This window comes from Caretta caretta, chromosome 8 (genome assembly GCF_965140235.1).
Source record: "Caretta caretta isolate rCarCar2 chromosome 8, rCarCar1.hap1, whole genome shotgun sequence".
Lineage (NCBI taxonomy): Eukaryota > Metazoa > Chordata > Testudines > Cheloniidae > Caretta > Caretta caretta.
Window position 1 is genome coordinate 74910266 of NC_134213.1, and position 25515 is coordinate 74935780.

Genomic DNA, 25515 nt, shown 5'->3' on the forward strand with positions numbered 1-25515 from the left:
AATTAGGTCGATTTTATAGAAGTCAATTTTTAGAAATCGATTTTATATAGTCGATTGCGTATGTCCACACTAAGCGCATTAAGTCGGAGGAGTGCATCCTCACTACCGTGGCTAGCATCGACTTACGGAGCAGTGCACTATGGGTAGCTATCCCACAGTTCCTGCAGTCTCCACCGCCCATTGGAATTCTGGGTTAAGCTCCCAATGCCCGATGGGGCAAAAACGTTGTCGCGGGTGGTTTTGGGTACATGTCGTCAGTTGCCCCTCCCTCCATGAAAGCAACGGCAGACAATCGTTTCGCGCCTTTTTTCTGTGCAGACGCCATACCACGGCAAGCATGGAGCCCACTCAGCTCACTGTCACGGCTGCTGTTGTGTCCTGGGTGCTGCTGTTAGCAGACGGTGCAGTACGACTGCTAACCATCATCATCCACCTCTTCCGCTGCAACTCTGCTCTCCTGCTCTTCTGGTGCCATGAATCCACCTCGCAGGTCCTCTCATTGTTCTGTATAAATATCTATTCTCGTGGCATCCATCATCGTCCACCGCTTCCGCTGCAACTCTGCTCTCCTGCAGACACCATACCATGGCAAGCATGGAGCCCACTCAGCTCACCACTACTATTGTGAGCATTGTAAACACCTCTTGCATTATCCTGGAGTATATGCAGAACCGGGCTAAGAGACACCAGCACCAGTGATGAGGACATGGACACAGACATTCCTGAAAGCACGGGCTGTGGCAATTGGGACATCATGGTGACAGTGGGGCTCGTTGATACAGTGGAACGCCAATTCTGGGCCGGGCAAACAAGCACAGACTGGTGCGACCACATAGTGTGGTGGGTATGGGATGATTCACAGTGGCTGCAAAACTTTTGCATGCGTAAGGCCACTTTCCCTGAACTTTATGAGTTGCTTTCCCCTGCCCCGAAGTGCAGAATACCAAGATGAGAGCTGCCCTGGCAGTTGAGAAGCGAGTGGCGATAGCCCTGTGGAAGCTTGCTACACCTGACTGCTACCGGTCAGTCGGGAATCAGTTTGGAGTGAGCAAATCTACTGTGGGGGCTGCTGTGATTCAAGCAGCCAATGCAATCATTGATGTTCTGTTATCAAGGGTAGTGGCTCTGGGAAATGTGCAGATCATACTGGATGGCTTTGCTGCAATGGGGTTCCCTAACTGTGGTGGGGCGATGGATGGAACCCATATCCCTATCTTGGCACTGGACCACCTAGCCAACCAGTACGTAAACCACAAGGGGTACTTCTCAATGGTGCTGCAAGCACTGGTGGATCACAAGGGACGTTTCACCGACATCAACATGAGATGGCCGGGAAAGGTGCATGACGCTCACATCTTTAGCAACTCAGGGCTGTTCAAGCAGTTGCAAGAAGGGACTTACTTCCCAGACCAGAAAATTACTGTTGGGGATGTTGAAATGCCAATAGTTATCCTAGGGGACCCAGCCTACCTCTTGCTCCCATGGCTCATGAAGCCATACACAGGCAGCCTTGACAGTAGTAAGGAGCAGTTCAACTATAGGCTGAGCAAGTGCAGAATGGTGACAGAACGTGCCTTTGGACGTTTAAAAACTTGCTGGTGCTGTTTGCTGACTAGGTTAGACCTCAGCACAACCAATATTCCCATTGTTATTGCTGCTTGCTGTGTGCTCCATAATATCTGAGAGAGTCAGGGGGAGACGTTTTTGGTGGGGTGGGAGGTTGAGGCAAATCGCCTGGCATCCGATTTTGAGAAGCCAGACACCAGGGCGATTAGAAGAGCACAGCAAGACGTGCTGCGCATCAGAGAGGCTTTGAAAACCAGTTTCATGACTGGCCAGGGTACGGTGTGACAGCTGGTGTGTGTTTCTCCTTGATGCAAACCCGCCCCCTTTGTTCATTTTAATTCCTTGTAAGCCAACCACCCTCCCCCCTTCAAAATAAAGTAACTATTGTTTTGAAACCATGCATTCTTTCTTTATTAATTAAAATAAAAAGGGAGATAGCTGACAAGGTAGCCGGGTGGGGTGGGGGAGGAGGGAAGGACAAGGCCACATGGCTTATTGTAGCCACACAACAAATCAAAACTGTTTGAATGACAGCCTTCTGTTGCTTGGGCCATCCTCTGGAGTGGAGTGGCTGGGTGCCCGGAGCCTTCCCCCACTCCCGCAGCGTTCTTGGGCCTCTGGGTGAGGAGGATATGGAACTTGGGGAGGAGGGCAGCCAATTATACAATGGCAGCAGGGGGCTGTGCTTTTATTGGCTTTCCTGCAGCTGCACCAGACACTTCATCGTGTCCGTTTGCTCCCCCATTAACCTCAGCATCGCCTCCTGCCTCTGCTCTTCGTGCTCACTTAATGCTTTCCTGGCCTCTGCCACTGAATGCCTCCATGCATTCAGCTGTGCCCTATCAGTGTGGGAGGACTGCATGAGCTCGGAAAACATGTCATCGCGAGTGCGTTTTTTCCGCCTTCTAATCTGCGATAACTTCAGGGATGGAGATGATAGGGGGAGCATAGAAACATTTGCACCTGGGGGGAGATAAAAAGGGAGAGTAAAATTTAAGATGATACATTTCTGAGGACAAAAGGGAGACTCTTTCACAGTAAATCAAGCAATTCACAGCAGACAGCACATGAGCTTTGGGTACAAGGTCGCATTTTGCCTTTTATATTGAGCGCCTGCTGGTATGGTGACACATCACACATGGCTGGGCAGCAGAATTTCCAGGCAGCCATGGTAAGGCAAAGGGTATGCGGGGTTGGCTTTTTACACATAACATGTGGGAATGGTTTCAAACTGCAGCACCATCCTTTCCCATAGCAAGCAATGCCAGTTGGGTTTCACATTTGAAAGGAGGGACTGAGGTTTTCAGGTGGATGTGCAGCACACATCTTCCCCCCACCCCACCGTGTGGCTATTCTCCGGGATGATCCCTTTTAGCCAAGCGCAAACAGCCCAGCATGAACAGGAGTACTTTTACTGTTCCCGTACAAAAATTCCCCTATTTCAACCAGGTGACCATGAATGATATCACTCTCCTGAGGCTAACACAGAATGATATAGACCGAATGTTGCTTGAATGCGACCAAAACCCAGGACCATTTGCTGCCATGCTTTGTGCTGCAATGATTCCAGACTACTTTCAGAGTACCTCCAGGAGAGCTTCATGGAGATGTCCCTGGAGGATTCCCGCTCCATCCCCAGACACGTTAACAGACTTTTCCAGTAGCTGTACTGGCCACGAATGCATCCCAATTCTTCAGGGCAAATCAAACATTAAACACTATGGCTTTTAAACCCTGTACTGTAGTTACAAATGTTCACTCACCAGAGGTGCCTTCTTCAGCTTCAGGGTCGGGGATCCCGCCTTCGGAGGGTATTTGGCTCCAGGGTGATGAAAAGGTCCTGGCTGACGGGGAGAACGGATTCACCGCTTGCCTGCTGCGCATTCTCCTCCTCCTCCCCTTCCTCATCCACAAAATCCTCCTCCCTGTTGCATGAGACTCCCCCCTTGCAGGTGTACACAGACAATGGTGGGGTAGTGGTAGGGTCCCCTCCTAGAATGCCATGCAGCTGATCATAGAAGTGGCATGTATGGGGCTCTGACCCAGAGTGACCATTTGCCTCCTTTGTCTTTTCGTAGGCTTGCCTGAGCTCCTTAACTTTCACGCGGCACTGCTGTGTGTCCCTGTTGTAGCCTTTCTCCAACATGCCCTGTGAGATTTTGGCAAATACATTTGCATTTCTTCTTTATGATCGAAGTTCGGCCTGCACAGATACTTCTCCCTATACAGCAATCAGATCCAGTGTCTCCCTTTCGGTCCATGCTGGAGCTCGTTTGCGATTCTGGGGGGACTGCACTGTCACCTGTGCTGCTGAGTTCGCCGACCAAACAGGAAATTAAATTCAAAAGTTCCTGGGGCTTTTCCTGTGTACCTGGCTAGTGCATTGGAGTTCAAAGTGCTGTCCAGAGCGGTCACAATGGAACACTCTGGGATAGCTCCCGGAGGCCAATACCGTCAATTTGCATCCGCACTACCTCAAATTCAACCCAGCAAGGTTGATTTTAGCGCCACTCCCCTCACCGGGGAGTATAGAAGTAGATTTTAAGAGCCCTTTAAGTCGACGGAATGGGTTTGCTTGTGTGGACACATTCATTTTAAAATCGACCTAATGCGGCTAAATTCGACCTAACCCCATAGTGTAGACCAGGCCTAACTGAACAGCTATTCACCATAGATAGCCTGAAATGCCCTTGTTTCCATGGTCATGGACTAATGTGTGCTAAATTAGACCTGACCATGAAAAAAGCCAAACTCCAAGATAGTGGTTGGATCTTTCCCAGTGCCCGTTTCTCTCTGAATCCTTGATAGATATTTTGAATGTCTGTAACTGGTGTGAGAGGAGCTGCAGGGCTCAGCTGAAGGTGCAGTTTTGAGAAGGAGTTTCTTAGAGTCCCTCTCTCAGCCAGCCCCCCTCACCCTGGGAGGGTGGAATCAGAATTCACACACTCTCCCATTCCCATATATTTAAAAGCCCCATGTTTACACAGACTGGTAACTATGTGCTTTTTGTATCTAATATATCTAGGTATCTGAGAGGGTGAATTTAGAACCAGTCCTAAAGATGACATGATTTGAACCTCTTCACAACCAGTCATGTTTTCTTGGTGATAGACTGTACTTGCTTGTACTTGTACTTGTAGTTGCTTGCATGAAGGAATTAGTCAGAATTTGTATCTGAATTAAAAACTTGATCATACCCACTGATGTGGAATAGCGACTGTGGTCAGCTAAAAAAAGGAGACAGTGTTGTTTACTGGTGAAAGCAGAGTAGTGGGAATTGGGAACCCGTCCATTGCACTTCTGGCTCTGCCCCGGCATGGACAAATCATCCCGGATTTGGACAAATCATTGCAGCTCTTTTGGGCCACACAGATATTCAGAGGAGCTCAGCATCTGTAATTTGGGCCAGATTATTTAAAAGGCTGAGTTCCCATTTAGGCACCAAAACAATGAGCCAGGTTTTCAGCAAAGTTGACAGTGTAGGTTGCTGAGTGTTTTTGGAAAGTCTGGCCATAAGTGTCACAATGAGAGGTTCTAGGTGCAAATCTTTTGAAAGTACAGCCTTTATTTAGGTATCTAGATGGGACTTGAATTCTTCTGAATTTCTAGCCCCAGGTGATTGACTTTGTCCATCTGTACCCATAATACCTGTCTCACAGTGGTACTGCAGGGCCAAGTTTAATATCTGAAAGATGCTTTGGCTTTCTTGGATGAAATATACCATAGAAGGGCAAAATAGTGTGCTCTACTATTATTATTTATTATTAGAAGCCTTTTGGCCTCCCACCCATCACCTTCCTGTCAGCCGCTGGACTCAGTGCTCCTGAACTAGCAGAACTTTGTGTGCGCCACGATGACTAGATGGTCCATGGTTAAAATGGAAGTTAGCTGGACAGTTCTTCTGTGGTGATAGTACCCTCGTTCCCGACCAGACTGAAACCATGTGGTGGAAACCGTGTCTTTACGAAAGGGAGGAGGAGGATGGTGAAAGCAAAGCTGAGAGAGTCAATACTGACTTGACTTTCTCTGTTTGTTCCCCAGTGAAGAGCTGCAGCATGCACACCAGCCCCAAGGAGACCCAGTCAGTATAATGTACAGGTTTATTTGCCTGCATTTCAAATTTGTGGTTTCTAGAGTTAAATCATTGCACATTAAAATAAATACTGGAACAGAGAGTGCTAGTCTTCAAAGAAATCGCAGACTCTGAATTCCCTAGCTGGGTAATTGCAGCTTTAGGGCCCAGTCCCACACTGAGACATGCAGATGAGCACCTTTGGAGACACACATACCACACACACACCTCAAGTAAAGGATCAGGCCCTCAAACTTTATCTATCTCCATGGTCGGCTACTTCCAACATTGCACAGATGTTTGGAGCGGATGTACTGTTGTGGGGGGCAGCAGGTTTCCATTCACTAAGAGAGTAATAACTGAAAACTTTGACAGCTCATAGAGCTCTGAAGTGAGGGACTTCTTGGAGAGCGGTGACCTGATCCAACACCCACTGAAGACTTTGGGGTTCTTTCCATTGACTTCAGTGGGCAGTGGATCAGGCCCCTGCACAAGTAAACTTTGGTCTTCTGTGATTGATCCACATACATGCACATACCTTGGGACAGTTTTTCTCTGTTGCAGTTGTGTAAATCTGGAAAAACTCAGATGAGACAGAATCAGAATTTGGCCTATTGATTCCAAGGAGATACTCACATAAGTACGGGTTTCAGGATCAGGCCTATAAATTGCAATGTCATATAATTCATTTCCATTTAAAATACTAAGAGAAGTGAACCCTGCTGTGCTCTGTATCCATAAGAAGTGGCCACATTTTGGAACCAGGGCTTTTTTTAACAATTTGTGAGTTTACAGGCCAGTAGCCAGTGTTTCTGCACATGAGCCTCAGAGCTCTCTTGCTCACACCCTGGTCAGGAGCAGGCGGGCACCCACTGGGCAACAGGGCTTTTTCTTTTTTTTTAGTATGTGTGTTTGTAGTGATCTTAGCAGGCAAATGGTGTGGAAAGGAGCTTTGCATGAAAACCACCTCCTACTGAACTGCTTCTGGAACAAGCATCAGTGAATCTGTTTCAGCAAATACTTCTGGCTGGAAAAAAAATCCATCTAAAATTAAATAACTAAAATTAAACATCTGCAGATGTTATCATAAATAAAAATGTCCGATCCTGTTTTGAATCTTGCTAAACTATTTGCCTCCCTAGTATCCTGTGGTAGTGAGTTCCAGAAGCTATTTATGTTGTGGACGTTAATTATTTTTTAAATTAAATCCAGCTTCTTGCCTATAGCCATTACCTTTGTTCATCCTTCATTTCCTAATATTTTCCTCTCCACTGGTACTATAGATTTTAACTTCGTAAAATATTGTAACAATTCCATTGTCATGTAGGAATCTCACAGCTATTGCTGTGCTGCATGTCATAGCCACTCAGACTGTCACAGTAATGAAGTTGTATAAAAATCCAGTCTTTCCTCCAAAAGCACAGGTCCCTAACACTTGAGTTAGAGAAGACTCTCTGTTAGTTCCTAGTTATACAGGGACTAAGATATATCGTTGACCAGTTTTGCTTCCATCCAGTAGAGGGCAGTGACTAATCCATTTGTGACCATATCTTTTTGAGGAAAATTTTAAGTGCTGCTTTTTTTCTTTATTATGAGCATAATCAAGAACTAATGCATTGGAAAGGAAAAGAGTAGGAGAAGAGGAAATATGACCATGTTGAGAGAGCCAATCAGCAATGCTTTATTTACTTTTTTCCACAATACAAGAAGAGATTAAAAGAAACAGATGAAAGGGAATACTTTAACAGCCTTGCAGAGGTCTCCGGATGGAACTGTGCTCTCTAAGAGAAGAGCAGCATATATATATAAATATGACTGCTTCTTCTTCTGTGAGGATAAGGTCTAACTTTATATCCACGCTGAAGTTTTCAAACTTACACAGTATATTCTCCTTTCTAACAGTTTGCCCAATTACGTGGGACCTGCACCAGGCTCTGGCTGTTAGTTGATGGTCTTAATTAAACTCCAAAAGGTTGTATTAGCTATGTCGCTAATAATGACTGTGCTGATGTAATTGGCTTCTCCCAATTTTTTTCCTGTGACTGGCTGCCAGAAGCTTCCTAATTAAAAATAAACAGATTTGACATTTTCCTTGGTTATCTACACTCTAAGTATATACCATTTTGTTTGATTATGAAGAGTAACAGAGTCATGCAAGCCCTAGGCAACCACTCTCCGTCTCTCTCCTTATCACTTGTGTGCTAAACAGAATTATTTATGTAACATGTAGATACTTTGTGACTGAACAGAGACAGCAGGAGTGAGCAATCAAACCTTTAGGAGTGCAGTGAGTGACTCAGGTGTTGTACATTGTTGAGAAAAAGAGTCTGCCATGAGCCTGTGGCTCAAAAATTTGTACACTGCAACTCTGATCCAAGGGGATACCCAAATAGAGGCACTTTCCCAGAGGGTTAGAATTTCATTGGTGAGTGTGATAGATCACATGCGGATTCTGGCACTCTCTACATGGCAGGCTGGAAGCTAGCATGCCTGAAGCCACTGAACTGATAGTATCTGCACTAGCTGAGGAAATAGTCCCAGATTGATGTGTGAGTAAGGGGGAGTGTATGAGCCCTGGCAGGCTGAGGGCAATGCAAAAGAGCTCAAAAGTAACTCCTGAAAGTTGCTGGTGATGACCATTTGCTTTTAATCCAAAGGGTCCACAGAACAGAGGATTTGAAAATGCCTAAGGATTGTAATGTTTTTCAAACTCTCATAACAGCTCTTTGCTGTTTTTATCACCGTAAATCCATTATTGGAGTTAAGGTAGGTGCCCTTCTGCAATAACAGTAACTATACTGCATACTAGTTGATATTCAACAGTGTTTGTTTTAAAATGACATTTAGATACAGTGTGTGATGGTCATATAATGGAAGTATCTTTTGATAGTGTACTGTCGGCTGAAGGAGAGGCTTAAAAATGTTCAAACTTACTTGCCTGAAGTTGAATGCACAAATCCATATTTAGGCACCTAAATCAAAGTGCCCTGAGTTTGAGATAGTGAGCCCCAGCAGATCCCATGGAAATAAATAGTAACTTCAAGTAGAGGTGCTGGAACAATTTGTATAGTGCGGGGTGCTGAGAGCCATTGTACCAAACTGTAAACCCTGTATATGATGGAAACCACTTCAAGCCAGGGGTTGCGGTCGCACCCCTAGTTCCAGCACCTATGGCTTCAAGTTCTCAGTACCTTGTAAATCAGGCTGCTTTGATTTAGATGCCAAAATATAGATTTAGGTGCCTAAATTTAAGCACCTAAATTTGAAAATTTAGGCCACTGTGTTCAGTCTTTGCTTTCTATTCAGGTAATAGTGTTCAGAAGTTAAGCCTTGGTATTGGTCCAAAGGAGCCAAAATGCTATAAAGAATAGGTGGGACTTTTCAGTGACAGCATCTCATACACTTGTATTGGGTCAAGGTCATTAGTTTTTCTTTTATTATAGTATCATTTTAAAACCCTACAGGCAATTCCGATTTTATTGTAGATTTAAAATGTGAGATTATGTAATATCCTAAATGCGCTAAGCACTTTACAGACACCGAGTGGGACGCATTCCATATGAGCCACAATCAATTGTGATCGAAATCTCTCCAAAGAGCTTTGGATCAGTTTTACAGTTCAGCCCCATCCCTAATAAAAACCACAATAGCCAAACCATATAAACAGGTTCTCCGTTTGAGCTGCTCTCATGGGTTTAGTTTGTAGATATGTGAGCCTACATGGCAGCTTGTTTGTGTGAAGAAGATGCATTGAGGCTTTCAGAGATGAGCATCTATCAGCATTAAAAGGTATTGTCATTGTGATTAGAATTGGACAGCGTCCTCACTGATGGAGATGCCTTCACTATCTAGACACAATGCAGCCACTGTACAGTTTAATTAATGCAAACATTAAGATTTATTTTAAAGACTGGCTTTCTGTAATTATTACAGACTAGCTTGTGTTGAAATGAATCCTAGAACCCAGACTTGATCCCTGATTTCTGTTTGAAAACAAAAACGCATGCTACAGATTGTTGCACAAGCCGGGTATGTAGCTGCATGATTGCATCAAACATGATTGCATCAAATGGCTACCTTGCTGAGGAAGGCAGGTTGTGTGTCTCTCCCAAGCCTGTTAATGCTGCTGCCATGCGAGCGAGTGGAATGTGCACAGTGCCCCACCAGCCCAAGCTAACTGCGTTCAGTAGAGTGCAGGCTTGTTTTGTGCGCTGGTAATTAAATTTTTCTTCACCTTCCATTCACTATGTATGGTTGGTGGGACAAAATCCTATACCCTCCTGAAATATTTAATCTTCATTTTCAAAATATTAGGGGTCTCATTTTCAGAAGTGCCAGAGTGATTAAGGAGCCTAGTCCTATTTTCAAAAGTGACTTTCAGTGAGATTTATGCTCGTAAGGGCCTAAAGACAGTCTCCCTGACAGTCAGTGGGATTTGGGCTCCTGAATCACTTTGGCACTTTTGAAAATTTGACCCTACTGTAGATTCTCTTCTCCTTTTCACTGATGCAACCGCATTGAAGTAGTCACCAGTATCAAAGAAAGGAGAGTCTGTCCTGTTAACTTTATTGCTTTTAATTTTAATTGGGATTTTAAAGGTTCTCACTGTAGTTCTGTTGCTCTACAACTTTCAAAATGAAGTTGGGGTTTATTGTGTGCTATCAGAACTGAATTAAAACGATCATTCTTGTCCATGCCTTTTGTTTAACTTGGCATGAATTTCTAATATCTAAAATAACACTGGTGTTGTCATGGTAATTTTCCATTTGGTCTAATCCATATAGTCTCTGGAGAAACCGAAACATTAATAGTGTTTGCTGTATGGGAAAAGAATAAAGCCTTTTATGAAGAAACAAATTACAGCTGGTCTCTTTCAAAAATAAGGTTCTATTTAAAGAGATTTCCAGCATTTAAAATAGATTTCAATACATGTGTTCCAGAAGGCACTGCTGACTTATCTTTAATTAAATCCAATGAACTGCTATTTTTAGACATGCCTACATTTTGGAAGTGGGTCACCCTTGCTGAGGGGAAAACAGTCAGACATGGAAATGGGTAGGGGGCAAGAGAACATGAGATCCAAGAGAGGGAGCTGAATGCCTCCTTTCTCTAGCACGCCAATGCACTTCGGTGCCAGCATTGATAAAGAACTCAGGGCTAGTTGTTCTCTCACACCACTGTAAACCTATTGACTTCAATGGAAAAAAATTATATTTAGATGAGATTTATCCTTAACTTTGTTAGGGATCAGCTTTGTGCAGTTACCGAGGACAAGTTCGTTCTGAATAAATCCTCTGACATCAGTAGAGTTATACCAGGGATGCATCTGAGACACAGGACCAAATTCTGTTCTGTTACACTGAGGTAAATCCACAGTAACTGCACTGACTTGAGTTGTAACTGAGAGCAGAATCTGGCCCAGCACATGGACACTGATATATGTCCCACCATGCACTGTAGTGACATGTACGGGGTCTGAGCACTGATAATGCATTATACCTACCTTTGTGACTCTTGAAAATCAGAAATACAGCAGCTAAAGTGGTATTTTAGTTACTGGAGTGTAAAGTCCAACGTAATGGTTAGTTACGTTGTAATGGTTAGTAATGGTTCAGAAACTCTATAGCCTAATGACGCTATATCATGATAATGGGGTGTGTGTGTGTGTGTTTTAGTAAGTGCACCCCTGTTCAATTACTAACAGTAAGTAAGAATGAGGATCACCACCTAGTTCAGATGTTTACTGCAATTTATAGAAAACTGCAGTGTGATTGGCAGCTGTCTGTAGAAATGGGCAGAGGCACTTCTACTTCCCCTAAACTGTGCTCATTTATTATGTGAGCTTCAAGCCACTGAAAATGGTTCCTTTTAAAAGTTCTATCTGTCATTTTTGGGATTCAGAATCTGGAAATTCAGATGCAACCATGGTAAAAATGGTAAACAGCCCCCATCTTAGCCCTGAATGTGTTGCAACTTCTATTCAGTTAATATGTTCTTTACGATTAGAAGGGGAGAACCTGTTCAAATATCATATTTGTTCGTAACAGCCTAATTATACAGCTGATGATTCACCCTCTTCTGAAGCTGTTCAAAAGGGGAAAGCCATTCAAGTTCTCATTGCTGCCAGGTTTTGAAACTTCCAGTATATAGAGCTACCACATCACCCAGTAATGTCCTAATGTTATGAATGTAACCCAGGCAGGCAGCCTTTTATAAGAGGCCACCCTTGCAAGTTCGTCCAAGAGAAAGATGGCCTTTGCAATGGCTTTTTATAGATGGTGATTTTTAACTAATATTTCTTCACTACATGACAATCTAAATCTGATTCACTGGTATCTTTGGCTTTACGTATCCAGTTTCAGCATTCACATGAAGGATATTCAGTCTGATACCATGAGCTAGCAAGTCACCACAGCCCAGCTTTTGGATCTTTGTTTTTGGCATAAAATTTGTTGTTGTTGGAGAGTCTGGGCTGGGAAGGAATAACTTACCAAGATACTATGAAATTTCACATAACTCTCTGAACCTTGGCTCCCCATTGACTTCAGGATCTGCAATGAGGTTTGTTTTGCATCCTTGGTAGCAAGGCTGATTTTTTTTAAAAAATCATGTTTGAAAAGATCTTCTTTCCTTCTTGACCTGTCTGCATGTCCTAAGATCTTCCAAGGGGAAAGCTCCTCTCTCTGAGTTCTCATGCTACTTTTACATAATTCATAAGATTTCCACTCCCACATGCCCACTAACACACACGTAACTGATATCTGTGCAACCCCAGTTCTTTTTCTGAGCATGGCTATAGTGGGTGTAGTGAAGATGGTGCACGGAATGTGTTGCTAAAAGAGATAAACGATTGTCTTTATGTTTGAGAACTACCCAAGGCTACTTTGTGCCTTTGTTACCACAATTTTCCTTCTTTGTTCAAACTCCTAAACTCCATGCTTACTTTTTACTCTGTACTTGCTTCAGCCTATTCCCATTTGCTGAAGTGGGAGCTTTACATGAGTACATACATCAGCATTTGGCTTCTTAGTAATAGATTGGACATAAGCATTTCTCAAATACATTTGCATAAGCACATGGGGCCAAATCTGGCAGTCCTTAAGATTTACTCGGGCAAAAATCCCCGTTGCAATTAAGGGGAATTTTTCCTGAGCAAGTACCATTCAACAGTGGAATAGGAACTTTAGGATTGTGACACATAAGAATTCAAAGCTTTAGGCTCCATTAGCTAAAGGTGAACCATATTCCCTAGTCTATGAATGCTGTCGTTTCAGTAATTAAGGATTGAGTTATATTTACAGTTGGGTTGTAGGGAGGGTATTATTTTCTTACTGGAGTGAAGGATTGTACAACATAGGCCTGACCCAAAGCCCACTGCAGCCAATGAGATTCTTTCTGTTGGTTTCAGTGAGCACTTGACTGAACCCGGTGATATTGTATTGTATGCCTGTTGGGCATAAACCAGATCAATGTTCATGTGGCTCTTCCATTCAGGAACATCTCCATAAATGTCAGAAGGGCCCCACGCTCCTTGCCTTGTGGTGGGCAAAGGACACTCCGCTTGTGTGACTGACTTGAATTTCAAGAAAGTCAGTGAGATGATGATTGAAGTTTGCCTGTTCCTGATACTTTTCCCCAGTTGTTCCTCCAAAAGTTCCCAGCTGACACTAGAGACTCACGATTCTTCAGCCAGTGCCCATTTGGGTTTCCCATAAAATGTCATTCCACTCTGTCTTAGTTCAGATCTCTGGTTAATTCTAGGGTTCCCTTGGGTCAGTTTAAGATCTATATATTGGCCATCTCAAATGTAGAGTGAATCAAATAGAGACATCTCAAAGGGAGAGTTAAATCAGTCTGAACTACAAAACTTTCTCCTGAACAAGCTGGCAGTTGGGCCTGACCTTGCCTTGTTACATCATTCAGTTTAGATCAGTTTTATGTCTCCCTCTTTTGGGCCAAATTCTGTCTCATGCACCCCTACATGTAGAAGGCTCTGACCTCATTTGAACTGGTGTGATTCCACTGTGCTGGGGGATGGGTTTCAGGGAGATTATGCAGGGGTCCACACCTTCTGTGAAGTGTGGAAATGGGTAGCCACCTGCCATTCTCCTCCATGACTGGGGAGGGCAGCAGCTGCAGGGTGTGTTGAAGCCCTGAATCTGCAGTATTAGCCATGGAACGCTACCTTGGGGAAAACTTCTTTCCTCCTCTGGATTTTCCCAGTACCTGACCTAAAAATATGGGCTGTGTGCTATAGTCAAGATGTGCCCCTCTTGTAGCTGCTGCCATTGTATTAATTTACTTAAAGTTTCACATTGTCCAGGAATGCCCAGTCAGCTCTCACATGTCCGGCCATCACTTATCTCTGGCTGAGGACCCTTGTCCCAGTCCCTTCTGACTGGGGATTTTAAGGCTGCACAGCTCCCTGCCCTACACTGCAATATCCCCAGCAAGCCAGTCTAGCTAAAGGCCAGCACCTGTGCTTTGCTTTCTCTTCAAGGGCTCTGAACAGTAGCTACCAGTTAACACACAGCTTCTTCTAAACAAGCACATTTATTCCTCAGGTAAAAGCATTACAGGGAAAACATTAAAAACAATAGAAGAAGCTGCATGCATCAATATATGAGGCTCTAGTAGGCAAAATCCTTCTGCAAGGGTGGGGGCGCTTACACAGAAAGTCCTATTCATTTGCTGGATCAGAAAGAAGGCATTGGGTCTGTTTAAATACAGCCTTTTTATGCCAAAAGTTCTTTCTTTATCTGTTGGTCTCTGGAAAATCCAGTTTGAACTAGTATATTCAAGCCTCCCCAGGGGTTGGTACCTCTCTAGAGGTGTTTACACCTGTCCTAGAGTGATTTACCTTAATCACCCCCCACAGTTCTTAGTTCATGGAGGAGTTATGGCATCCCTCTTCCTGGAGTTGCATACAATTCCTGGCCCATAGTGATACATAAACCATTCACACACTTAATGTACTATGATCCCCAAAGATGTTGCATGTGGTTGCGATATCTGTCACACACCATCTTAGTTCCACAAACATTTTCCATTTTTTGTGAGAAATTAAGGGAAATCTAAGCAGAGAAGTCAGTGCTATGGTTCAAGATGTACCATTTAGCAAGAGAGTCTTCCATCCCTCCACTTCCCCCAAAGTAGTGTTTGAAATTAGTCTGGGTTTTGCATGCTTGCAGTTTTACAGGCTAAGTGCAATAAAACCACCAGGCACGAGAGAATAAGGACCAAACAGAATGCTTTCAAATAGCATCCCATTAGGGATATTTTTTGCAGGTGATTACACCTATACATGTGAAATACTTGATGCAAGTCTGTCTTGTTTAGTAGTTTAGGGGCTAGGGAATTGTAAAGGATGTTTTGTGGTATCCAATACCTTTAAATATCTTTATACATGCAGTGCCAGGTACTTACAGCAAATGTCAAAAGAAGGCAAGGTTAAACTTACTGCAGTAAGTGTACATTTTAAACGGAAGCCATGAGTTTTACAGTAAATATTGAGTTTCTCTTACCTTATCTAGGCCAAATCTTCTCTTATTATTATGAGAGAGGAGCAACCTGAGAAAATTGGGGTTGGATTCAGATGAGCCCCACTCACTCCCTACAGTTTGGAAGCTTTTCCAGACCTTGTGAGTTTTCCCTTTCTTTTCCTCAATACTTCTCCTCTGTTTCATCTCCTATCCTCTCCTGTCTTGCTCTCCCTCACCTCCCAAATCCCCAACATCCCTTTCACCTGTGCTTCTATTCCTTTGGGAGTTTTCAGTCTAGCACTCTGGACAGCTGCTCTGTTCAAATCATGTGAATTCTGGGATTTTCTCAGTATCTGAAGCCAGGGCATACCTCCCTCCTCCCCTCATCTATTCTAAGAAAGTGCCAGAACTTGTGAGATCTGAAGATTGCAACTAGGCTAGCAAAGACTTCAGGATGGACTTAACCAAGAGCAGGAGGCCTGTGGGGGGTTGGGGAAAAGATGGGTTTGTGGGATATGTAGCTGAATTTATTAGAACCTTGGGCAAGGTGTAGGGTTGGTTCAATTCCTGGTTCAGGTGATGCCCCCTTTTTTTTCCTAATTGATTCATTGATCTCTAATACTGCTCTCTGCTTTGAAGCCTTCTCAAAAGTTGAGCTTTTCCTTTCAAAGCAAGAAGAATCAGAAAATAACAAGGCTGCCTCTTGGGGCTAATTTAAATGTCTGCTAGCTAAACTGTGCCCATAGCAGCAGGAAATAATTGAAATACTATCATGAGGATGAAGGACATAAGGGAAGCTGCATGAGCAGAAGATACTAGCGAATGGTCTGATGAAAACCTCATCAGGGTTTCGGGTTACCTTTTATCAGGAAAGTTGAGACCTACTGAAACAACTGTAACAGTCCTTAGATGTGCTTTGAGTAAATAATACTTTACCAACAGGCTACACAGAGATATGACAGTGAATCCCCTGGGTAACCAAATATTCATCTGGAGATTTTGTGCAGTAAACATCTTGAACAGTTTCCAACATATATTTTATAAAGAAAACCATTTGTGTCTTCATAATTCCAGCCAATTTGGATTAGGTTAGGTTTTATTATTATTATCGTTGCTTCCTATCCATTTTTAGTGTAAATTAAGATTATTTAATTTGTTCTACCCATTCTCTGACTATATAATACCTGACTCTCAAACTCAGATAGAAACCAGATTTGGTTTATTGCTTCCCATTAGAATTGAGATAAGCCTCCAAAGCAGAAGCAACATAAGCTTTGGGGATGTATGTAAAACAGTGGGCCTGACTCTCTTCCTCCTTATTCTCGTATTAAACTGATGTGTCTCCATTGACTTTAATGGAGTTACTCCAGATTTACACTGGTGTAGGGGAGAGTGGAATCTGCCCCGTTAGTCTACAGGATAAACAACAATTATGAGTTTAGCTTGCAGACAAAGGGCGAGTCTACATTACAGCACTATATCGGCACAGCTGCAGCGCATCTGGTGAAGACGCGCTATGCCGAGGGAGAGCACTCTCCTGTCGGCATAATTATTCCACCTCAGTGAGAAGTGGAAGCTGTGTCAGTGGAACAGAACAAAACTTGCCTCACTTGGGGTGGGAGGGAAGGCTTTTTCACACCCCTGTGTGACGTAAGTTATATTGATTTTTGGCTGTAGTGTAGACCTGCCCAAAGTTGCTACAGAGCAATGGGCACCGTTCAAAATTATCCTAATGCGATTTGTTCTGAATGGAGGATTAAGAACTAGGGCCTGCTGTAGTAGAGAGGTCTCTTTGGAAGAATCCCATCTGCACAAATAAAAATAATTGTTTTCATTTGGATGTGAGAATAGTATATTTTAATCGGAACTTCCCAGAACAATAGGTTTGTCAAATTTCATACATATAATATATGATGATAATCCAAGTCACTTTTGATAGTTTATCCTAAACAGGCAAAATGGAGTGAATCTTTTGGAATTTGATTTTCTTGAACTTCACTGGTATTTTCCAATCTTCATTGCACCTAACAGCTTATGTTTGCCTTTGAAATGCAAAATAACATATAGTATCAAAACAAGCCTATGGAATTAATGACAGGTTGTGATCCTAGATTTAATGAGACTTGAGGGGAAATCCTTCGTACAATGTGATAAACGCCGCAAGTTTAATTGGAAAAATGGTAAAATAATTGCAGTGGTCATTTTAAACGTTTTGCTGAAAATTAAAAGCTTGGGACCATGTGTTCCCACTGGGATTCTTAGCAGAATTCAACACTGAGGGAATCCCTTGGGCAGGCCCTTGTGGATTAATGAAGTCAAAGTGGCTCTGTGCAGGCACAGGGATTTGCCTACATGGTTCTCCTTGCAGTATCAGGGCTGCATATGAAGGAGTTGTTATTACCGATTGGAGATCCTGAGGAATCTGAGCTGCATGCTTCCTTGTTACTCTGTCCGAGTGAGTTATGTCACAACACGGATTGGAATAATAGGATCATATTTAGAGGTTGAAAAGACTTTTATCACCCACTCCACCATCTCTCTGCAAATGCATGGTAGAAGCAACGCTCCATTCAAACCTCTTTATTGTTTATTATTATTAGATAACTGCTGACAAAGCGTTTGTCTCTGTCCAAGACACAAAATTAAGACAAATGCTGCTCAATTTAAAAAAAAAAAAAGTCAAGACAAATGAATCTAATATATGATTTATTTGCTGTTGCTCTCTAAGTACAAACACCACAGTTTTATAAATAGATTTGGGCTAATGGTAGTACTGTCTGTAGGATGCCCCTGTTGTGGTAGGTGCTGCACAGATGCATAGGAAGACTCAGTCCCTCCCCTGAAGAGTTTCAAATCTAACCATTTTTATTCTAGGTTCCAGTCTGTTGTGAGTTTAAAAGGCTGATCATGAATGTTAACTATTTGGCTAAATTGGATTCCTTAAAAATGTTTTTCTTATGATGAGCACACTGTTTCATTACTTTCATTTTAAAGTTAGTGAATAATCCAGTTACCCATGATTTATTTCCTGTATTATATTAAATATGTTCCTGTATCCTGATGAGAACAGCTGTGATAGATAACCCAGCCTCCATCTGTAAGATAAAAGTTAGTTGTCAGCATTGTTCACTATGATTGAAATTCACTCTTGAGCTGAAGGTCTGGCATGATTATATTTTATAGACCTGTAGCATCTTTCATCCTGATTGGTCCTGTAGCATGTCACAAAGTCATATTCCATTATACAGTAATAGCGTCACCCACCACTGAAATGGTCTCATTTCTAGAGCGACCCTTGATTAATGATATAAATACTGCTTTTTTTATATCCAGAAAATTTGCAGTAAGCAATAGATTACATCAAAACTCTTTATTTAGGAGCTACAATCCATGAACAACTACACTACAGAAATACTGTCTGATAAATGTGTTCCATCTAATACAGTAGATGTATATACAAGATATTTAGAATTACATTTGTGCACTGAGTTATTTTGATTTGGGCTAGTATTTTTAAAACTCCCTATGGCAATTTAAGTGCCCAACGTCTAGCCACTTAAAATGGGAACTGGGCAGCTAACTCCCTTAATTACTTTTGAAAATCCCATCCTAGATTTGTACACTAACCAGGGGCGGCTCTACCAATTTTGCAGTCCCAGGCAGTCGCCGCCGAATTGCCGCTGAGGCAGGAAGAGCGGCAGAGCAGCCGCCGAATTGCCGCCGCGGGACACGGGCTGCCGCCCCATTCTAAATGCCGCCCCAAGCACCCGCTTGGAAAGCTGGTGCTTGGAGCCCGCCCTGACACTAACTTCCCTAAGTAACTGCAAATATATAATCGGCATGATGTTGTCATGCAGATGCAACAGTATGCCTCTTTAGTCCATACAAATGCTATAATTGTATCTCATTTAGCTTTAACCCATTTAGTGTAGGATAATATTTTTAATCTTTCACACCTTTCCTTGTATTTAAAGATCACTGGTGCAAATCTTGCGCTGGGCAGCTAAGTGATGACGATGCTGGAGCTGAGTTCAGTGGATCTGCCAATTTGCTGATCTACTGGATACTCATTCATGCACAGACACTCACATGCACCACAGGGGAGAATGAAACAGCTGTGGAGAGCTGAAGTAGCAGCTGCAAAAGTGACTCATTAGTGCTCCACAGGCCACAGCTGCAGGAAGGATGGCTCCGTCCACCCCACCCCTCTGAAGGTCCCCTGTGCAATGCTCATTTACTTTGCTTTACTGCAGGGAGGGATGACTTGGCCTATTGTTTATATCTATGCCCCCGTTTTTCTAAATTATGCAGTGCATGTGGGAGGAATCTTACACTGAGTGCTTGGCCCAACTAGCTGAGCCAGGCACCAAACACAGGTATTGTGAGGGATGGGGAGACTACAAATCCTCTCCCCTACAGGCTGCAACGCAACCAGGGAGCTGATTTGTCGAGACTCCTCTACATCAGTGGCCAGAGTCCTTGCCGTAGCCCCTTGCATGATTCTTTCTGCACTCAAGCTGTGGCCTTCTGTGCCCTCCCATCACTGCATGCTGCTGTGCAGGGAGCTCCATGTATAGGCTATACACCCAACCCCCAAATCCTGCCCGATCCCTGAAGCAGAGAGGCATCCTGGCTGCAGGAGAAGGAGCAGGACTTGTCCCTTGTTGCACAACATGAGTATCCCTGTTAACCATGTTTACCTGTGTAAACAGCATGGTAACATGGCTGACAAACAAAATTGCAGGGGGGTTTAAAGTGCTACTATAGTGCTTCATTGACCTCAACTGTATAAACTAAACCTTCAACTATTTATTGTCTAAAAAGGCACATAGTTTTTCCTTGGAAGAGATAGGAAGAAAATTCATCTTAGAATGAATCTGTTTAAATGATGTGGGCAGCAGAACGCCCACCTCTCCTGAAATTTTTCCATCAAGAATATGCTCTCTAACAAACAGTTGTAACTTGGTCTATCCCAGACTGCACCGAGGCTTGTTGATGGGAGCTCAAAACACACAGCATCTGCTCTCTGTTATATGCTGAAAGGATGCAATGATGGAAACTCTAGAGAGCACAGCGATCACAGAAAGACTGTGATCAGTGGGTGAACAGCAGTGTTCTCCAGTCTTTTTATAAACAATGCATAAATTGTACCATTCAATCAAAGTGTCCTGTGAAAGGAATCTGGGCGCCTTGGATCCCATCCAAATAACTTAAAAAAAAAGAAGTGTCTGTCCATAGGGGGAAAAATGTTCTGTGGTTATTGTTTCATTGTAACCCACCTCCTATCAGGGGTCCAACATTCCGTGTCACTTTAGCTCTGGCTTGTTTATTTTATTTTTTGGAGGTAGCATCTGTCTCTTTCCAGGATCAGTGTAGCATCATGTCGGTTTCCACAAATAGCCGAATCCCATTAAAATATTTGATAGTTGAACATATGGGGCTTTCTGAAGGCATTTCAGCAACATCAAACCCTACGTTTAAATCACAGGCCTTGCAGAGGAAGTTAGAATGTCCAAAGAACGTCTCCCCTTTGAGAATTTCTGGAAAATTGGACAACAGTATCCTTAGTGGTTCTCTGGAGAAGGAGCCACACCCTTCATGGATCACCAAAGTCACACTTAGGGTGACCAGATCACAACAGTAAAATATCGGGACACATTGGGGTGCCATCGACCCTGCCCACAGTCCACCCCTGCTTCTCCCAGGCTCCCGTTCCCACTCTGCCCCAGGTCCCACCCCCTCCCTGCTCGGCCCCTCCGTCCTGCCACCGTGCCCTTCCTCACCCACCGGCCTGCTGCTGGCTTACTGCGTCCCTCCTCAGTCCCCCACCCACCACTCACCTCCTCACTCCGCTGCCAGAAACCCCCATGCCTGCTCCGAGAACCCCCACTTGCTGCTGGCTCGCTGATCGCCTCCTACCCGCCCACCGCTGGCTCACCAATCACCTCTTCACCCTCCCCGCCTGCTGCTTGCCTTTTCGCACCCCCCCCCCCCCACTCGCCTCTTCACACCTGCCTCTGCCTGCTGCTCACCTACTCACCCCTCCCGCTTGCCTCCTTTCCTGAATATCGGGACAGATGCGGTCCCAATTGTACATTGATCGGGATGCGGGACAAAGGGTTAAATATCGGGACATTCCCGATTTTTATCAGGACATCTAGTCACCCTAGTCACACTCCAGAGAAAGAATAAGGACCCCAGATGGAAGTGATACGTCATTTGGGAATAGAGGGACACGGCAACCCCCTGAATATCCTGCGCTTGTTGAAAGGGGGAGAAATCCCATAGAAGATCTTACGGTTGTTATATTATAGAGATAGAGGAATCCCCCAGAAGACCTTACACATTGTAGGGAGGTGCCCTAACGGGAACCAAGATTTTTGCTCTCTTCAGGAAGGAATAAGGAGAAATGCCAGAAGATGCAGGCTTCAATAAGGCTGTACTTCTACTTAGAAGTAAGTGTTTTAAGGGAAACTTGCCTTTAATAAGGCAGATATTTCTCATGCAGCATAAGTACTGAATTGTACACTCTGTATCTGTCCTGATAGTTTAGGATATGCTTTCTTAGAATGGGGCAAAAAAGCAAAGTTCAGATCTGAATTAAACTACAAAGTCTTGGGGCGGGGGCAGAAGCTTTGGACCCATCTCTGCTTCTTATCTTGGGAAGATGCAATTACTGAAGTGGCTCAGTAGGTGCATGTTATCTCTCGATACGCAGATGGGCCATTTATTATGCACTCAGTACAGTGTGTCGTCATTACGCACATTCTCACCTGACACTAGTTTTTGCAAATACAACTTAGAGATCAAAGGCAGGTCAGCTTGTTAAACGTAGCACCCATGTTCCAGTAGCTTTTGCAGATTGTGTGACATATGGGATGAAAGTTTTGAGTGATATAAAATGTTAATGACTAAACCTGGCACAGTCAAACCTTTTAATCTTTATTGCAGTTTTCTAAAGAGAGGCAGATTATGGACAACACCCCAGAAAAGCTGAAGAAAGAGTTAGAGGAAGAGCTGCAGCTGAGCAGCGAAGACTTACGTAGCCATGCTTGGTACCATGGACGCATTCCTCGGCAGGTACGTCCCTCCAGGGTCTTCCTTTCACAGGCAAAGCTGTGGGCTTTCATATACAGATACAGACAGGTTAATACTGGCGTGTTACAGAGGCTGCATGAGATCAGCAATTCAGTAGAAAGGAATGCCTTCCAGTGTGAGAAAAAAACAGTGTCTGGTATAGTTTACTTAATATGCCCTGGTGAGAAATGAGACTGAGGGAAGAAATCCACTGTTTCTTATACTTTTAACAAATAAAAAATCATCCAATGAGGAGAGGTAAGAATGCTCCTCTGTGCTGTAGATGAGCTACACTCTGTCCTCTAATATTGTTGTTCAGCTGCTGGCCTGAATTTAGATTAATATGATTATCCAGAATTTTAAAATGTTCCAATCTTCTCCCTTTCTTTAGTTTGAAATGATAAAACAGCGTACTAGTAGTAATAATGATTAATAGTTATTTGGAGTAGCTATCTTTTTATTTTGGTCGTCTACACCAAAAAGGGTTGTGAGTTCAATCCTTGAGGGGGTCATTTAGGGATCTGGGGTAAAAATTGGGGATTGGTCCTGCTTTGAGCAGGGGGTTGGACTAGATGATCTCCTGAGGTCCTTTCCAACCCTGATAGTCTATTCTATGAATGGAAAAACATCATGAGCTCCCCCTGCTGGCTCGTCATCAACATGCACCTGGCAAATGCTGTTTCTCATAGTTATGAGCTTTCCTGCTGCCATCAGCAGATGCTGAACATTGGGCAGAGCAGCCAGAAACAGGCAGCTCTGTGGTTTGAAAATTAATGAATTAATGTTTGTCCAATGGGAAGGGCCAGCTTGGTTCAAAAAGAAATGGTTTTTTTCAGCTTTTATGTGCATATTGCAAAACAAAGAGAAGAATGGTGTGAAACCCATTTTAAAAATAGCTCTTTTGTCTCTCTTGAGGTATATACAGATTAGTTTCTTTTGACAAATTGGGGAAATATGCACACAAACTGCGTTCTCTGGCCCTGTCCTAGAAGGTCCTTCCAGACTCCTGTTGTAGAAAGTCTGTGGAATGGCTTGTGGATTTTAGAAGGAGCCAGAATTAGAGAGGGCAACATTCTGCCCCACGCTTTTCCTCTATCCTGTCTTTTCTGGTTTTAAACCTGTGCTCACAGAGCCGCCAGAATTGGGCCCGACATTTAGGATTAAATAACAAGACTCTACTGATGTGATACTAGCCCAGGCTGAGTATTCCTCTTCTGATTCTAAATGTGGGTTTTTTGTTTTTGTATGTTTTCTCTCTAAGGTGGCAGAAAGCCTAGTTCAGAGAGATGGAGATTTCCTGATTAGGGATTCTCTCTCCAGTCCTGGAAACTTTGTTCTTACCTGTCAGTGGAAAAACATCTCTCAACATTTCAAAATCAACAGGACAGTCCTCAGACTCAATGAAGCCTACTGCCGTGTTCAGTATCAGTTCGAACTTGAAAGTTTCGACAGCATCCCTGGGTTAGTGAGATGTTATGTGGGGAATCGCAGGCCAATATCAAAGCAGAGTGGAGCAATTATTTTTCAGCCTATCAACCGGACCGTGCCACTGAGGTGTCTAGAGGAAAAGTACGGAGTATCTCCAGTTCGACAAAGAGAATGCAATATCACTGAAGGAAAAACAGAGACAGCAGTAAGGCTCAGTATATGCGGCGTGCAGTCCCAGGAGCACAGCTTAACCAGAGGAAATCTTTTAAGGTACTTTTCTCTTGTTCCACCATCATCCTTAAAAGGGAGTCAAGAATCCAATCCTGCTCCCATTGAAGTCAATGGGAGTTTTATCCTCTACTTTCATGGGGAAAGAATCAGGCCTCACAGTCTCATCTAATAACTCATTTTAAGGACCTGATCCAAAGCCCAGTGAAGTCAGTGAAAAGACTCTCACTGACTCCAGTGAGCTTTGGCTCAGGCCTTAGAGGACTAACAGCTGTAATAAGGAGCTTTAAGGTAACTCTGCCTTCAATTATATTAATGTAAAACACAGAGATTACTGATGCCATTTGACTATGGCAGCAGCCTAATTTAAGTACAGATATTCTAACAAACTAGATGAATGGTGTAATCAGATTTTGAAAATAATCAGCTCTAAAATATCTTTGAAAAAACATGATTCAGGGTTTTTGCAGTGAGATCTGTTTCCTCAGCAAGATGGTGTTTGGGCTCTGCAGTGCTGGTTCTCCTTTCACTCACACTGGTGTGAATCAGGAGCCTCGCCACTGAAGTTAATGGTGTCAAACCAGAGTGAGTGACATCAGACTCGGGCTCTGCAAGTACAGTAATGGTGCAGCTTGTGCTGTAGCTTAGAAATAATAAAAATACTAAACGTAAATTGAAGGATAAAAAAAGTAAAAAGTTTGTTGTTTTTCTCAAGGTGAGCCCTCTTTCTTCTGTTGCTGTGAAAAAAATGCCACAAATGGGTTAAGATAGTTAAAAAGAGATAACGTGAGATGACTAAAATAAAGTGCACTAATAAAGCTGACTGTCTGGAAGGAGACAGCTGATGGAGCGTAGTTCTTCATTACTGCTCAGTTCAGGTGTTGTACTGAAAGAGTCTTAGCATGCCAACAAAAAAGGGAACCAAACTGCTAAAGCAACTTTTTGACAACAAAAATTCCAAATCATTGTCTGGGAGTCTGGCCTGGATCCTGGAATCTGATCTGCACAGCTGGACACCTATGCCTGTATGGAGCCACCCTGACTTGAACGGGACTCTGGGGGAGGAGGGGCTAGCCCACGAGGAGTCGCAGTGAAGTCCATGGAACTTCAGACAGATGCAGAGGATTGCTTGTGCAGCAGTGGGGTCTGGACCGCTAATGATGTCTGCTCTTGAACTGAGAAATGCAGTTGGTAGACATTGTTAATGCCTTTTATGAAAACTGCATGTTGGCTGAGCAGTCGTTCATCCAAAGCCTGTAAATAATATTCTGCATCTGCTTTTCCTGGGAATGTCAACCAAAGCATGTCCTTATTTACTCTCCTGTGGCTGAACCAGGGCAGAAATGGAAGGGCAGCTTTCTTTTCTGTTAGCTCAGTGATACCCAGACTGAGGCTTGCGAACCGCAAGCGGCTCTTTAATGTGTCTCCTGCAGCTATTTGCAGCACATGATATTAAAACAGTGGTGTGATTTAATTATTAACCAATCAGGATGCTTTTACTATGTTATTAACCAATTGTAGTTGATAAAATAATAATAATACTTGGTCAGCCATTTTGCTGTGAGAATAAACTAAATATTTCTCCAGTCATATTGTTTAAATCTGAATGTATAGTTCTATAGTAAATGAAACAATGAATTCAAACTACTGTGGCTCTTTTGG

General features: G+C 43.3%; 1 protein-coding gene across 5 annotated transcripts in view; it reads left to right on the forward strand.

Annotated features, from left to right (window-relative positions):
* The window catches only part of BCAR3 (BCAR3 adaptor protein, NSP family member), a 93373-nt gene that overhangs the window by 54828 nt on the left and 13030 nt on the right, over positions 1-25515 (forward strand). For 4 of the 5 annotated variants that reach the window (XM_048862194.2, XM_048862195.2, XM_075131618.1 and 1 more), the window contains 2 exons: positions 22072-22200; positions 23459-23895. In XM_048862194.2, the coding sequence (XP_048718151.2) occupies positions 22072-22200; positions 23459-23895 (566 nt within the window). Of the gene's footprint in view, positions 1-8106; positions 8405-22071; positions 22201-23458; positions 23896-25515 lie in introns of those variants that run through there. The other variant, XM_048862196.2, reaches the window with a different exon arrangement.